Raw genomic sequence first — 14,732 nt, 5'->3', positions numbered from 1 at the left:
AGAAAATAGCTTTAATTGATTATCACTAAGCTTTATTGTCAATTCAAATAAGTACATCCAGATTTCATTTATAATCAATTAATAATTGTTTATTTATATACCATTTTATGACAATGACCCTCATTTTATTTTTTATTTATTGTGTATTATTTTATTAACCTCTTTTTATTCCATTATTTCATTTTTATATTCTGTAATGCCACAACTAATTCCCATTTTGTGTTTACAACACTGGCAATACAAGTTTTTTCATTCTGATTAGATGTTTAATTCAAAACTAATTTAATTTGCAAAATGTTATTTTTGGAAAATTATTCCTCTCACATTGACAGAAGCCTAACAATCTACTAAGGTTTCTTATTATTTATACATTTGTTTTTATTTGAATAGAACATCATCTCTATGTAAAAGTCCAACGATGTTGGGACAGTGCTGTACAATGAAATTAACTATTTAGGCTTTTTACCACTTCCAGCAAACAATACGATACATGCTGGGGGGACGTATTCTAGAAATATAAATGTTTTTAAAATAATAAATGTATAATAATCAAATATGTTTAAAAATAAATAAAATATGGTATGCAAACAATGTAAATAAGACTAGAAATTAAATACAGCAATATGTACAATATAAAGATAAATCTATGATTTAGTTAATTAAAAGGGCAAATATAAATAACAATAACTTTCCCATTAACATATCTATACATTAAAACCATGTTAAATTTAATTTGTTATCAAACAATAGTTAATGTATGTTTCATGAAAATTATTCATTTATTGACTCTTTAATTATATTATATTATATATTATAATTATAGATATTTTTTATAAATATCATAATAAATATAAAGACAGTTTTCCTTCGGCTCGGCTCCGTAAAACAGTGTTTACTACTGGTCTGACGTGTGAGCTGATTGTTGGTCTGTGAGCTGCATGTGTGAGTGTCCATCATCCTGGCCCTTCACCCGCCAACAACATTGGCTGCAGCAAAGTTCCTATTATAGCAGTGGGATTAAGGGGGTGGGGGCGAGGACCCTCCTCTTCCTCTGCCTCACGGCCTTTTCTACAGCGGAGATTATTCCTCCGAATCCTTGACACGTTGATCAGTTCGGTGCAATAGAAACCTGCATTGATGAGGTGACACGTGTTGACACCGCATCTGCTCCACGAAGAGTGAGGCACACTAAAGTAAGGCTATTTAAGACTCTATGTTGGGGGGGGGGCACCCCATATTTCACCACCCATGCCCCAAAAGTAAAAGAGAAAAATTGATTTCTCGCCAACTTCCCCTCGACAAGTCTCAGTTGTGCGTCGGGGTCAGTAGCTGTGCAGGTTTATAAATAGGTAAGAGGCTGTTTGTTTCATCCACCTGACACTCGACACCAAACCATCTGACAGACCTTCATGCTAACTCCAGTCCTCATTCTGTCCCCCCATGGTGGACGGTCTCCCTGGGCCAACGCCTCTATTTCTGGCCCGGCCCCTGGTCCTGGTGTCGGCCCTCAGCTCACATGCTGGAAGACGCTGCCTCGGACTAAAGGATTGTTTTCTGCGGTCCACATCGAGAGGTTCAGACGGGACGGACCATGTCTTTGAAACTGACCTGCGGACTATAACGACAGAAGGTGAGACCTGGATATGTGAGACGGTCCAATACATGTATTTATCTCTCACTATTATAACAAGACCTTGAACGGTGCTCATTTATTTTTACTATAGCACAAAAACAGAAAGCACATATTTGTCATTAAAAACAAGTCTTCTTGTCGTCAGTAACGACAGTTCAGCTCAACTTGCGTTTAGAATCAAGACCTTTGGTGTCAGGTTTAGATTTTGAGGCCAGTTCTGGATAAAAATAGACTAGAAAGCTCAGAAACCACTCTTGACAGGCTGATATGACATCATAGAGAATGTGTAACAAGAACCTATCATGAATGTGTGAATCGTGTTTTTTTTCTCTCTTTAATGTTTTTTTGTTTCTATTTGTGTTTGTTTTGTTTTTTAGCTTAAGGTTGTGTGTTTGATGATACTGACTTTTTACAGGTAACACGCTTGTTTTGAATGATATTCAGAAGGTTTTTCCACTTTCTTTCATCACCAATTATACATTTTAAGTAACAATTGAGAAAGTAACTGAACCCAGATAAGTTGCATGGAAAAGGATCAGTGCTGTGGTTCCAAGGTCATCGTGTCAACATATATTTCATTCATGGTCAACTCAGATTAACACTTCTCATATAGCGCCAAAAAAAACTTGACACTAATAGGCCTCCTTGTCTTAAAGGTGCAGGAAGTGAAATGTTACAAGAAAAAAAAAAAAGTAAAAAAACGGTTTGAAGCTCATTAGAAAAGGTTGAACAATAAAAACATTTACAGTTATATTTCTAAACTAAACATGCCATATCAAAACATAATTTTTTGCAACATGTTCACATAAGACGCATGAACAATTTATTGTATTTCTCTTCTTGTAAAACTTGCTTTAAAAAACTATTTTCTCTTTTTAAATTGTATAGCTCTGAAAACACGATCTTCTGAAAATACAAAGAATTGTACTGACTAAATGTGTATTGGCTAATGTCAACAATTAGAAAAACATTTTAAAACAAAGGCAGTTAGTGGCTGGGCAGTATTCCACAGTTCAACAACGAGGCGAGAACACATCTTGTCACCATAGCAACGTCAAAGTTTATTTATATGAGCGATGTGTTCTATGTTGCGTTTCTTTTTTTCCCCCTCAGAGCCACCACAAGTCTGGAGTTTGAACGTGTTATCTACAATAAAGTGTTGGTTATTGTAGTTTTATAATCAATTCTGCTACACATGGCCAACGGTGCTAGAAAAACAAGTATAATATTAAAAAGAGAAAACAAAACCAAAGTACTGTATATTCAGTAAAAATGGTATTAACTGAATGTAAACATATCAAAGAAAAACAGAGTACAAATTAGATTCCAGTGTTGGGTGGTGTGCACAAGAAAATACTCAATGTGTGTGCATGTGTGTGGAATAACTCAAGTAATTGTCATATAATCAGAATCAGAAACTTTGACAAAACATTGAAATTTTGAAAATCAACATGTTGAAGTTATACAATAATAATAAAGAATGGTTATACTTTATAACCCTTCATGTTCTGTTAGAATAAAAAAAGAAAATGACTCGTCCGCTCAAAGTCTCGACTGAGGTCCTTAAAAGTCTATGGAAAGAAAGATGTCTAGTCAGATTATAATGAGAACATACTCACACCATCAGTCTTTTTACAACATCCCATCCCATCGTTAACACTTCTCAGAGTATTTTTACACTCATTACTTCATTAAATTCTTTTTGTTTGTATTTGGACTTTTTCTGGTAAGTGAAACACAATCTTGATTATTATTTTTAAAAAAGTTCATGTGGCAAACCCGAAGCCCGGAGGCTAAATACGGCCTGTCAAGTCATTTTATGTGGCTTACCAGAGGGTTTGTTTTAATGTTGAGGTTTATATCGTGACTAGATTTATGACAAAAAAAATAGAGGCTTTTTTACTTTATCGATATTCAACAGCACTGTAATGATTTTTCTATTCAAAAAATAATAATTATTAAGAAAACATAAATATATCTTGTGGGGTGGCTTTCAAATCATATTATTTTGATAATAGTTATTTTATGGTTTATGTTTCAATAAAATGTGTAAAGTAAAATAATTTTATTTTTCAATTTACAATTAAAATAAAAACATTTACATTGTTTGTTCATTTTCAAGTTGCAATTTAATCTTCTAGCCCCTAGATGGCAGCAGTCATTATTAGATCTGAGCAATGACAAGAGGGTAGATTTGGCTCCAGCTGAAATCCAGTGTCCTTTAAAATCTTTCCAAAAATGATGCAAGCATATCGAAGAAATATCGAAATTGTATCAGGTACATCGCTTCAGCACTAATCTTGACGTATACAATTGCCAGTGTTCTAGATAAGATAAATAACAGATATTATACAAAGACAATAAAAGTAAAACTAATGTTGAATGAAAGTAATTTTTGTTGTAAGTTTTGACAGAAGCGAAGAAGCGATAGTTAGGATAGAGCTAGCCTCCAAGAATGAATAGAAAATATCACAATAAGAATCCTGTTGTGAGACAGAAAGTTTAGTTGATATACATTTTCTTTGGGCTGCACTCAACAAATAAAATATTTTGGCCCCTTGTGTGATCAAGTCTGGCACCCCTGCATGAATGTTTCCTGATCGTTTAAAATGTTGTCATGGATGCTCCACTTTCCTAAAATAACTCACGTGTTGATCTCTTTACTGCACCTAGCAACAGTTTTATTCACAACATGTCCCAAAAGAGGAAGGATTTACAAGAGTGTATTCTGATCTACATTCAGAACATTGCTGCTTAATAAAAGAAGGATAAAAAACTCTGGCCAAGGCCAGCTGTGATTAGGGATCAGGTTTATAAATAGGTTCGCATGAAAGAAACGTAGTGACTTGTGTTGTTACAATAGCAACAGTAATCGTGGTTATAGCTACACTCATTTTCTTTTTCCTGCATTTCACAGGACAAGGTCTTCATGGAATATTTGAGATAGCACCATTCCACAACTACAATGCGACATCCCAGCTGCAGCCCTGAGCAGAGGGGTAGACAACCACCTCAAGATAGGATTTCAAGGTCTGCGTGAACAAGGAAAGGACTGCCACAACATGACCTCAAGACGATCCAGCAAAAAGGGTCATCGGAAGCACAGCAATGGAGGATTCAGCGACACCTCCAGTGGAGGATCCTTACTGGACGAGACAGACCGGGAGGTCAGCAACCTCACCGACCGGGCATTCAGGAGTCTCTGCATCGGAGACGAGGCTATTTATAATGACTCTGACCTGGGCACTTCTTCACCTCAGAGGGACAGACAGTTGGCCTTCAGCAACAATGGTGCTGAGAGAGACAGACAGAGGGAGGAAGTCAAAAGAGCCACACATGAGAGTTTCAGCCTCAGGATGCAGCAATGTGTACCGGACCGGATCCACGGAGAGCGGTATGTAGGTGAGAGCAACAGTGTACCACTTTGGGATGTTTATGGAGAAAGGACCCAAGGAAGAGCATCTGCACAACCATTTGTGGAGATGTGGCAGCCAGCAAGATCATTGGATGTGGACCAGGAATTATTCTCTAGCAACAGAACCAATGATTTGAGGTGCCAACAGCCCAGGAGTCGCTCTAGAGTGTCTTCTCTTATCAAAGCTTTCAACTCTGATGGACAAAGGGAAACACTTGATGGTCGATACAGAGAAGGGAGTGATGACTCTAGCTGGAACAGGTCATCCCTCATGAACATGCAATCAGAGTTCTCTACATCCTACCAGCAAAACTATGGTCCTTTCCCACCAGCTGCTCAATTCTCGCTTCTGGATAACAGCTACTTAAGAGCTACGACTCCGAACATGAACGCAGCATTAGCTTTTACAAGATCTCCCCACAGTAAACACAGCACATTTACTCATGTCAATTGCAGCTCAAACTTCTTCATACATAGTGAGTTCAGTCCCTTTCAGGTTTGGAGGGACTACAACAGGACGTCTTACCAACAACAAGAATTCTCAGGGTTTATTAAAACTTCAGATTTCCCTCAATGGTGTGAATCCAAAATGTACAAGGGACTTTCTATGGAGGCGCAAATAATGAGGAATAAGCATCACCAGAGGAACAATATGCAGTCCACACCGAGTCTTCCAAGAACCCCTGTGACATCTAATGTTCTGCAGAAAGCTTCAGCCTTGGAGAAACGCTGTGAGTCTGAGCTAGCAGGAAATTATCCACACTGGAAGAGCACCAAGAGACTAGGAACCAACAGGATTCCCTCCCAGCGCCCATCAACTGCATCACCCACTACTGAGATGTCTCGCCGTGTCCAGGACACGATCAGCTCCGTCAAAGCTCTGCAGGAGAAGATCAGATTGATGGCAGGGCAGAATATTGCAGAAGAAATGACTGGGAACCCACAGAACTACACGTTTAACAATCAAGACTGTATTCCTCATGGGTACAACGGTGTGACACCAAACTTTGTCACTCAAAACACAAGTACAACTCCTTACAACATTAGCCAAATGCTAACGCCAAATGTTAGCATTCAGCAAGTACAGAACACAAACATCCAGCAGCATGCCAACTCTCTTCCACCTGTTGAGCATGCCCCGGTCCGGGCAGAATCCAGAGGTGGGACTCCAGATATAAGGATGTCCAGCTATAAATCTAAAGGTGCAAGTCTTCTTTTTAATCTGAAGGACAATAGAAAGAGAGTCAAAAGTACATACAGTCCTCCAAAGTTCAAGAGTTTCGATTCAGTGGAGAAAAACAAACAACCGCCCAGAGACACGGTCATAGATATCCCAGAGTTTTTAGAGCCAGAGATTCACAACCATTACGAAAGCCAGAGCAGCATGTTACATTCAGGAAACTATCACTTGCCTCCAGCAACACACTCAAGCCAAAGTTTGGAGAACCCTTCAAGTGTAAATAACACAACTCAAAGTGAGGTTTTCCCTCCCTCTGGGTACACAGGCTTCAAGTCAGAAAATTACACCCGTAATCAGGCGGCTAATCATCAAAATCCTGGCTATGACCCCTCTTTGTTCACTCCCTACCAGCAGAGTGAAGGAGAGGAAGCAGTGGGTGCCCATTTTTATAGAAGTAATCCATGTCAGGAAGCTACACAATTAAACGATAATCACATGAGTGCTTATCCGATGAGGCAGGAGGAGTCACAGCATTGTTTGAACGACAAAGCATTAGAGAATAAAAGCATTGGTAGACATCACAATGACAAGACTGATGAAGAATGTAAACTAAGGTTCATGTCTTCTCCTGGACAAGTGAAGAAGGATCAGGTATGTTTAGGTAAGAATGATTCTGTAAAGCACTTCAAAGAGATCAAGAAAAGTACAGATTCCGAACTCAGCAAAAAACCTGTGTGCGATCATACAGCTGCCCAGGAGCAAGAAACAGGATCTCGAAAACCCCTTTCGCCACTCATGAAGATGGATTCTGTCCAACCAACTACAGGACAAATAAACAACAACATAGAAGACACTTCATTGTCAATTACTGCTGCAGACAAGAAGGTGACAAAGAGTCTGCAGGGCGAGTCTTTGGACGTCACAGCCGGGCCATTGAAACAGGACGCCCAAGCAAACCTGGCAGCATGTCAACTCCAGACAAAAGTGGACCGGCCCACAGAAGAGTCGGCTGAGTTAATTTTAGCAGCCGAGGCCGAATCACAGGTGGATGAAGTCCAGTTTGCAGAGAAGGATCTTACACAAGCGAAAGCAGAGTTCAAAATGGTTGACATCAAAAGTGGACAAAGTGAGGCAGAGGAGACGAGAGGGAGGAAACAGATAGAGTCTTTACCATCAGAGGAGCAACACACAGAGAGATGTCAAACGAGAGAAGTCGAGGAAGCACACAGAGGCGACACAGGACCGGTCAAAGAAGAAGCCTTTAAACAACAAGTCGCCAATGAAGAGTCGTCCCAAATTCAACCCAAGCTTCTCCCAAAAGAAAATCCACTCAAAGTTCTAGATCAAGGCATTAAGTATATATTAGAAACAATTTTGACTTCTGAACACACAAAAGTGCAAGCAGAAAAAGAGCAAACGGAAGGAGAAAAGAGAAACATTGGAACAGCGGGCAAAGAGGTGGCTAGTATAGAACAAACAGAAGAAAGTAAACAGGTACTCAAAAGAGTGCAACAGGATGAAAAAGTTGAAGGGAAGACAATAACTGTTGAGGTTGAGAACAAGAAAACGGAGGAAAAGATAAACGCAGAAGACCCAGGACACTGTTTATCCCAAAAAGTAAGAACCAACCACTCGAATTTGGAAAAAAGAAACACAGATGTATCAATGGGAAATCAAAATCGGGTGGAACCAAGTGTGACCTCAGAAGAGGAAGTCAAGAGTGACACAAACAATGTGAAAGTGGTCAAGACAGAGACAAAAGAAAGGCTCAGAGAGAAAGTAAAGAAGAACAATGCTAAAAAGAAAGAAGCCTCTTTGGAATCGACTCGTGGCCAGAATAGTGAGAAAAAAGTTGAGCAGACTCATCAACATATGCAACTTAAAAGACATGATAGAGGTCAAGTAAATCGCGGTGCTGAAGATTATGACAGTTTGAGGGAGAAATATGGATTCATCTATCCAGTTTCAACTCAAAGAAATAAAGTACCTTCCGCTGGAAACAGTTCTACAGTTGATGAAAATATCCCCCTCATATCCAGTGCAACTGCTGATAAGAAAACCAGTAAACAAAAACCCAAAGATCAAAAACACCTTTTGATGAAAAGTTCCAAAACTGAAAATAAAATCACAACTAATGAAGACACCGAAAGCCTTTATGTCTACAGTGAGTCATCTAAAGAGTTCAGGATTGGGGAACATTGTTCATCTAATTCCCATGAGCAAACAACTGACAATAATAGTGTTGCTGACGAAGTCAAAAAAGCAACAATTGGGAGAGAAGAAAAATCTCAGAAACAAATTTATGTTTCAAGTGATTCAGAGAGGCTGAAATTACCTGAAGGAAAATCAACAGAACATGTCGTTTTACACAAAAGCCACCAGTCAGCTAAAGTATCGACGCATAGAGAGAGGGCACTGACCAAACAGGAGATTCTGACTTCCAAGATCAAAGCTCATGCAGAGAAAGAGATTTCAGCAATTAAAGAAAAGGGCTTTGCCAAAAACCCTTCTAAACATTTTCCTGGTAGTCATTATCATAATGTAAAGCAAATGCTATCCAAGGAGCCCCTGGAAAGACAAGAGAGCAAACTAACTGAAGTTAATGGGGATCCTTTGAAGGAACAAAAACTTTCAAGTTCTAAAGCAGCCTCCATTAATACTACAGCTAAAAGTGTCCCAGAAGATTCATTTAAGACGAACAGACCTGGAATACAAAGAGAAGAGAAAGAGACCACCCAAGACAATACAGAAAAATGTATAATAGAGACTCAATGTAAACAAATGGATTCAGAGGCAATTTTGCTTAAAAACAAGCTGGAACTAGAGAGAAAGGAGAAAATAAGGGACTCGAAAGAAGGGTGCACTGATGAAACGGTGAAAACAACTGAAAAATCCCTAAATAATAATACAAAACTGCATGATAAACACGAAGGATCTGAGGAAAACTCCTTCCTCACCTTAGGACCGAAGACACCTCAGGAAGACGACCTGCAGATAATGGGAATAATGGTGACTGTACGGGAAAATACAGACATGAGTCCAAACAGTCAGAAACTTTTTTCAGCAGAAGAGACAAGACCAGCTGAGTGTCCACTTCCAGGATCAAATAAAAACAGTAGGCTCCAGAATTGTACTTCTGTCACTAGTGAAAATGATCAGAAATCATTGAGCTCACAGGCAATGATGAACAACAGTGACAGGGTTGTAAAGGGGTTCCCTCCACACCAATCATGTTTGTTTGAGTCCCTCGATACATCTGCAAAAGTAAACCAAACAACCGAAAAAAATATAGATCTTAACAGCAAAAGAAAAGAAATCTGCTCAGAAGAATGTGAAAAACAAATAGAAATAAGCAATCAGGTCCTAGTTAAAGAAGTTAAACCTGCCAAAGAAGGCAAGAAGGAGGACAGAGATAACAAAGGGAGTCACGCATCAGTGAAAGAAAACGTTACCTTGACCATAAATCAACCCAAATGCAGTGAGGTGGAGGACAAAACCGCCCATCTACAAGATGAGAAACATCGTATGGCTCTAAAAATCCACCCAAATTATTCAGGTGAAAACACACCAAGGGCTCAAAACAAGATGACAGAAGTAGAAAATAAAGGTGAAGATGATGTGCATATCGACAACATTGCTATCAAAGTTGTGTCTTCTGTGGTTGAAAACGATGTTACCAATCCCACATCAAATCAGTTACTAGTGAGATCTGATGAACAAACACTTGCGGTATCTGACTCTGAGAAGAAGATTCCAGACAAAGAAGTCAAATTTAAAGACGAATCAGAAGATGACAACGGCGTAGAACGTGTTCTGTCAAGCATTAGAAAACTGGCTGATTGTTTGAAACAAACCCAACAAGACAATCAACACAGCAGAAATAACAGAGCACATAATGAAGCCCAGGCTAGACCTGAAGAACATGAAGTCCAGAACAACGTGGAAACGACAATTATGGAGCAAGACTACTTTCATATTGAAGGTCGACGAGTTGCTAACGCTGTACAGTCCGACAATACTACAATTGGCATGTCAAATAATACATCTCAAGAAAAGGAAGTTCCCATCGATGAAATGAAAAGTATTGTTAAAAGAACATATTCAAAAAATAGAACAAAAAGCCAGAAAAGAGGGGAAGATAGTGATGAACCTTTGAAACAGACAGAGACCGATGCTAGTCAAGGTACGCTTGTCAGAAGACGAAACTCAGACAGCAGGTCTACTTCAAGAGAACGACAGAGGAACAGTGGCCGAATTGTACAGCAGAAGATTGAGCACTCAGCAAAGGAGGAGCCTGAAATCCAGTCAAAACCAAAGCGAGCAGCCGCTATTCCTGAAATATCGGCTATTGCTGACTACGCTAGGTTGAAAGTCATCGTTTCAGAGAAACTGGACGACACATTTCCAGATGTCCCTCCAAATAAAAAGGAAGGATTCTTTCCACTAATACAGTCACGTCGAAGTCGCTGCCCAAATTTCACAGATCAAGAAGATCATTATATGAAAGAGAAAGGATTGACCACCAAGACGGACCTCTCCCCGAAAATAAACAAGGAGCCCAAACCTGTAGTGTTTCCAATCACAGAGAAAGCTCATCAAAGAACCGGGATGTTCAAACTGGGAGAGAAGGAGAGAGCTGAATTAGATCTCAAAAACAAAGCAGGAGCTTTGGAAAATGTGGTAAAGCAAGATCTGGAAAAGAATGTAGCTCAGGGAGGCGATTTGCTTAAAGCTGACATTCAACAGGAGAAAACAACTGTTTTGCAAACATTTTCTCCTCAAGATAAACCAGGAAACAATTCAACACCACAACAACGTGGTGTCAGCAAACCTGAAGTTTCATCGGTAAACAGAGAACTTGACCTTGAATGTTTTCCGAAGGGGGGCAAAGATAGTGATCCTAAGATTAAGGAACATAACTCAATGATGGGACCAGATAATTCTGATGAATTTCAAGTTAAGACTAGTGAAGAAATCCAAAAGGTGACAGAAAACAATGACATTTGCAAGAAGGAACTGTCTCAAGATTTAAGGATTACAAAGTTGATGAAGGAAAGTAAAGCTTTTCTCGAAGAAGAACAAGAAAGAGCTGCTCGGAGAGAACAGGAGAGAAGAGCTCGAGAGAGAGAGGCCATCACTGCTGCTAAAAAAGAGAGACGGCAAAAACAGAAAGAAGAAGAAAAACTAGCAGAGGAAGGATTAAAACAAGGGGCCACTAAACGCATCCAAGAAGAAAGAGGAATGACCAGAGTATATGAGGGGCAGGACGTGGGCGAAAGACTGGACGTCAAGGAAAGAGAAATGACACATGGACCAGAGGAGGAAAGCAGAGAGACAAAAGTCGTGGAACAGCATCAAGCCAAAGCTAGTCATAACAAAACTCAGAAAGCAGAAAAAACAACTGTAGTGGACACACCACAAAATCCACAGGACAAGGAACAGATGAGAACAAGACAATGCATAAAAGACAGTCCGAAAGATGAAGAAAATAGATTTGTTTCTGAAGAAAAGTCCATTGAAACACAAAGAAAACAAACTACAGATGAAAAGAGTGTTGTTGATGATGAAACCCGGAGAGACGAGATGTCCATGACTAACACCAGCGATTTCAAAGCCATTGCTTCAAAAGAAGAAGCAACTTCAAGAGGGGTGCCACAAAAGCCCGAAGCACAGCTAGCAGATGCTCTTCAGTACTACGCCATCACAACCGCAGAGCCACAAAGGAGACCAAAAGGAAGACAAACGTTGTCACCTACACCTTTTCAACACTGGAGGCAACCGCCTGAGCCAAATAATCCCTACACAGTCTCACAAAGTGAGGATTTCTCAAGATCACATAGGCCTCAAGCTCCTCCTTCTCCAGTTTCTTCTCTTCCTCGTTCAAACACAACCTCTCCTGCACTGGGAGCGAAACCATTGATGTTCAGAGTGAAGGATAACACCAACAGGAGCTCTTCTTTGACTAAATCTGTCAAACCACGCTTCCATAAGAACTTTGGAGAAGATTTCAGGGTGGGTTCACCAATGGAACTCATAGACGAAGAGCAACAGAGAAGAAGATACAACACAGACACACCCACCAGCACCTCCTCAGGGTTAAATGCTATATATGAATCAACATCTCAGTCTTCATCACAGGTTTATTCTGCTCCTCTCAGACAAAACAGACCCTATTCCAGAAGAAGCATTGCAATTGATGAAGATGACTCTCGCTCTGTTTTTAGTAATATGTCGGAGGATGTGGAGAGTTTTGCCACAGGTGCGACAGATGTGGCCGATATACGAGGGCTGTATGACTACGACAGGCCAGAGTCAGCCTGCAGCTTCAGCAGCGATATGTCTCGTACCATGGGAAAACCTCCTCTCGTCCCACCAAAGAGTGAAAAAGCCTTGCGCAGGGCCCAAAGGCTTACTACACGTAGAATAAAGAAAGAAATATCTAAGGTTGCAACAACCACATCAGCCTCCATCGTGACACCACCTTCCACCACTGAGGTATGCTCCTCAAACAGCCATGCCGTAACTTCCCCACATTGTTCTGCTCCTGTCTCCTTAACTCATGCGCCCACAGTGGGTTCCAGCTTGCCATCTTTCCCATCAGATCAACAGTCTGCCACTTTTAACTCCCCTCTCCTCACTAATTACTCTTCTATCAAACATCCTTCAGCTACTGACCCACCTATTGTCACATCTACTCATGCTTCTGGACCCGACCCATTACCACATACGTTACCTCATGCTACAAACGCTGCGCCAACCCAGGTTTCCTCCCCTCATGCTACTGATGCTGTAGTTCTTCCAGTTTCCTCCCATCATAAAATTGCACCTTTCTCTTTGCCAATGACCTCCCCTCATGTAAATGTTCCTGTCTCCTTGCCAGTGACATCACCGCATACCAATGCTCCTCTCTGTTCTCCTCTGCATGGAGCTACCCCCGTCTCCCTTCTGATCCCCTCACCTTATGCGAAAACTCCAGTCCATCTTCCAGTTGATGCACCTAATATGTCAACACATATACCCATCCCTCATAGCTCAGTTGATTCTGGCTTTATCCCACAACCCTCTACTCCAAAAATTGTTTCTCATGTACCATCTTCTCCTACACTCCACCATCCTAACTATCCGGTGACTCAGTACCATGTAGAGTCAGGCTACGCGCCCTCATACCCACTTACACAGCGCAGGGTGATGCAAGACATTGGATCTGGTCAGTATTTCATTGTGGACGCTCCTGTTCAAGTGAAAATGAAGACTTTCTTTGACCCAGAGACAGGAAAGTATGTCCAACTGAATGTGCGAGAGTCTGGCCAGGGTATAGCCCAACATCAGCCTCAACCCATGTACCCTCAGCCTCCACTCCAGACAATGATGCAAGTCAATCCACAACTCTCCGTCAACGCTCCTGCTACCAAAGGATATGTGCAGTATGAAGGCCACAAAAGTTTTCAACGGGAATACCAACCTACTGGAGTTCCTAAACGGTCAACTTCTGGTATGTCAGTACCTCTAACTGATCCCCATGACACTTGTGACTATCAATCCCTTGAACATAGAGAGCAGTATGGCAGTCCAGAGCATACGCCGTACATGGATACAGTCAACGAAAAACCCAAGACAATAAATACTGTGTACAACCAACAGAGCTCAAACGAGTCCACAGACGGTGGCCACCTGAGCGACCCCATGACTAACTTAAGGTGCCAGCCCCGAGACATTATCACCATGTGTGAATTGGAGGACTTTATGGAGATTTCAGACTTTTGAGAAATATGTAAAATATGTAATACCTGCTTGCCATAGGTTTTGCCAATTTGCCTATTTGTAAAAATGTAATAAGCTGCGAGAGTTTACAAAGTTTTGCTCTCACTTCTAAAAAATAAATATTTTCTGTCACATTTACAGTCACCATTCCATTTGACTTTTGAATGTGTTTACAGAGTCATGTAACGTTTAGTTAAAGCTCAGTCTTTGAGAATTCATTCAAGCATGGTGGTGGATTTATTAAAGATATGCACACTCACATCCACGAAGCCTCTTTTACTGGTGTCACTATAGCCGTTTCAAAGCTTTGAATGAAGAAAATAGTTCATGCTTATGTTTGTGCTGTAAAAGATGAAGATGTCAATAAAAATTGACATTTCAATGATCAAAATCAAAGTGTTTTTTCTTTCTTGGTGTCTCAACTTCCGTTACATTTTATTGTATAAAACATATTTTTACAGTTTTTAGTTGTACTAGTGAAACAGTGAATCAAATTGTCCATGTTAAGGCAGCCATTGAAGAAAAGAGTGTCAAACTTAACACAACTCTGAGACCTCACTTTCAAGGGCTTAGACTTAGGGATGAAGTCCAGGTTAAACAAGACAAGAGAATGATCACTCAGATGGACATCATGTACAGACACATTAGAAATGTCCAGGGCAAAGTATAAAATGTGGCCTTTTTGGTGAGTGGGTTCAGAAACGTGTAGATCAAAGTTAAAGGGTTCAGTTAAAGTTAAAAAT

General features: G+C 40.3%; 1 protein-coding gene across 5 annotated transcripts; it reads left to right on the top strand.

The window, feature by feature from the left end:
• Positions 1 to 1,309: 1,309 nt before the first annotated feature.
• On the top strand, positions 1,310 to 14,278 carry c11h10orf71 (chromosome 11 C10orf71 homolog). 5 transcript variants are annotated; one of them, XM_087802915.1, is made up of 4 exons: positions 1,328 to 1,630; positions 4,551 to 12,723; positions 13,363 to 13,435; positions 13,496 to 14,278. In XM_087802915.1, exons 2-4 carry the CDS (start codon positions 4,696 to 4,698, stop codon positions 13,990 to 13,992), a joined length of 8,598 nt encoding a protein of 2,865 aa, XP_087659041.1. In that variant the 5' UTR covers positions 1,328 to 1,630; positions 4,551 to 4,695; the 3' UTR covers positions 13,993 to 14,278. The 5 variants fall into 5 exon arrangements, with proteins under 5 accessions (XP_087659038.1, XP_087659041.1, XP_087659040.1 ...); XM_087802912.1 differs by having other exon boundaries at positions 1,310 to 1,349; positions 1,512 to 1,630; positions 4,551 to 14,278; XM_087802914.1 differs by having other exon boundaries at positions 13,363 to 14,278.
• The last annotated feature ends 454 nt before the right edge of the window (positions 14,279 to 14,732 follow it).

Source organism: Callionymus lyra, chromosome 11 (assembly GCF_982586985.1).
Source record: "Callionymus lyra chromosome 11, fCalLyr1.hap1.1, whole genome shotgun sequence".
Lineage (NCBI taxonomy): Eukaryota > Metazoa > Chordata > Actinopteri > Syngnathiformes > Callionymidae > Callionymus > Callionymus lyra.
Note: the sequence above shows the minus strand (reverse complement) of the source record. Positions and strands in the feature narration are given on the sequence as shown.

Coding starts and splice junctions, on each gene's coding strand:
- c11h10orf71 (XM_087802912.1), top strand. CDS start 4,696: ATGACCTCAAGACGATCCAGCAAAAAGGGTCATCGGAAGCACAGCAAT.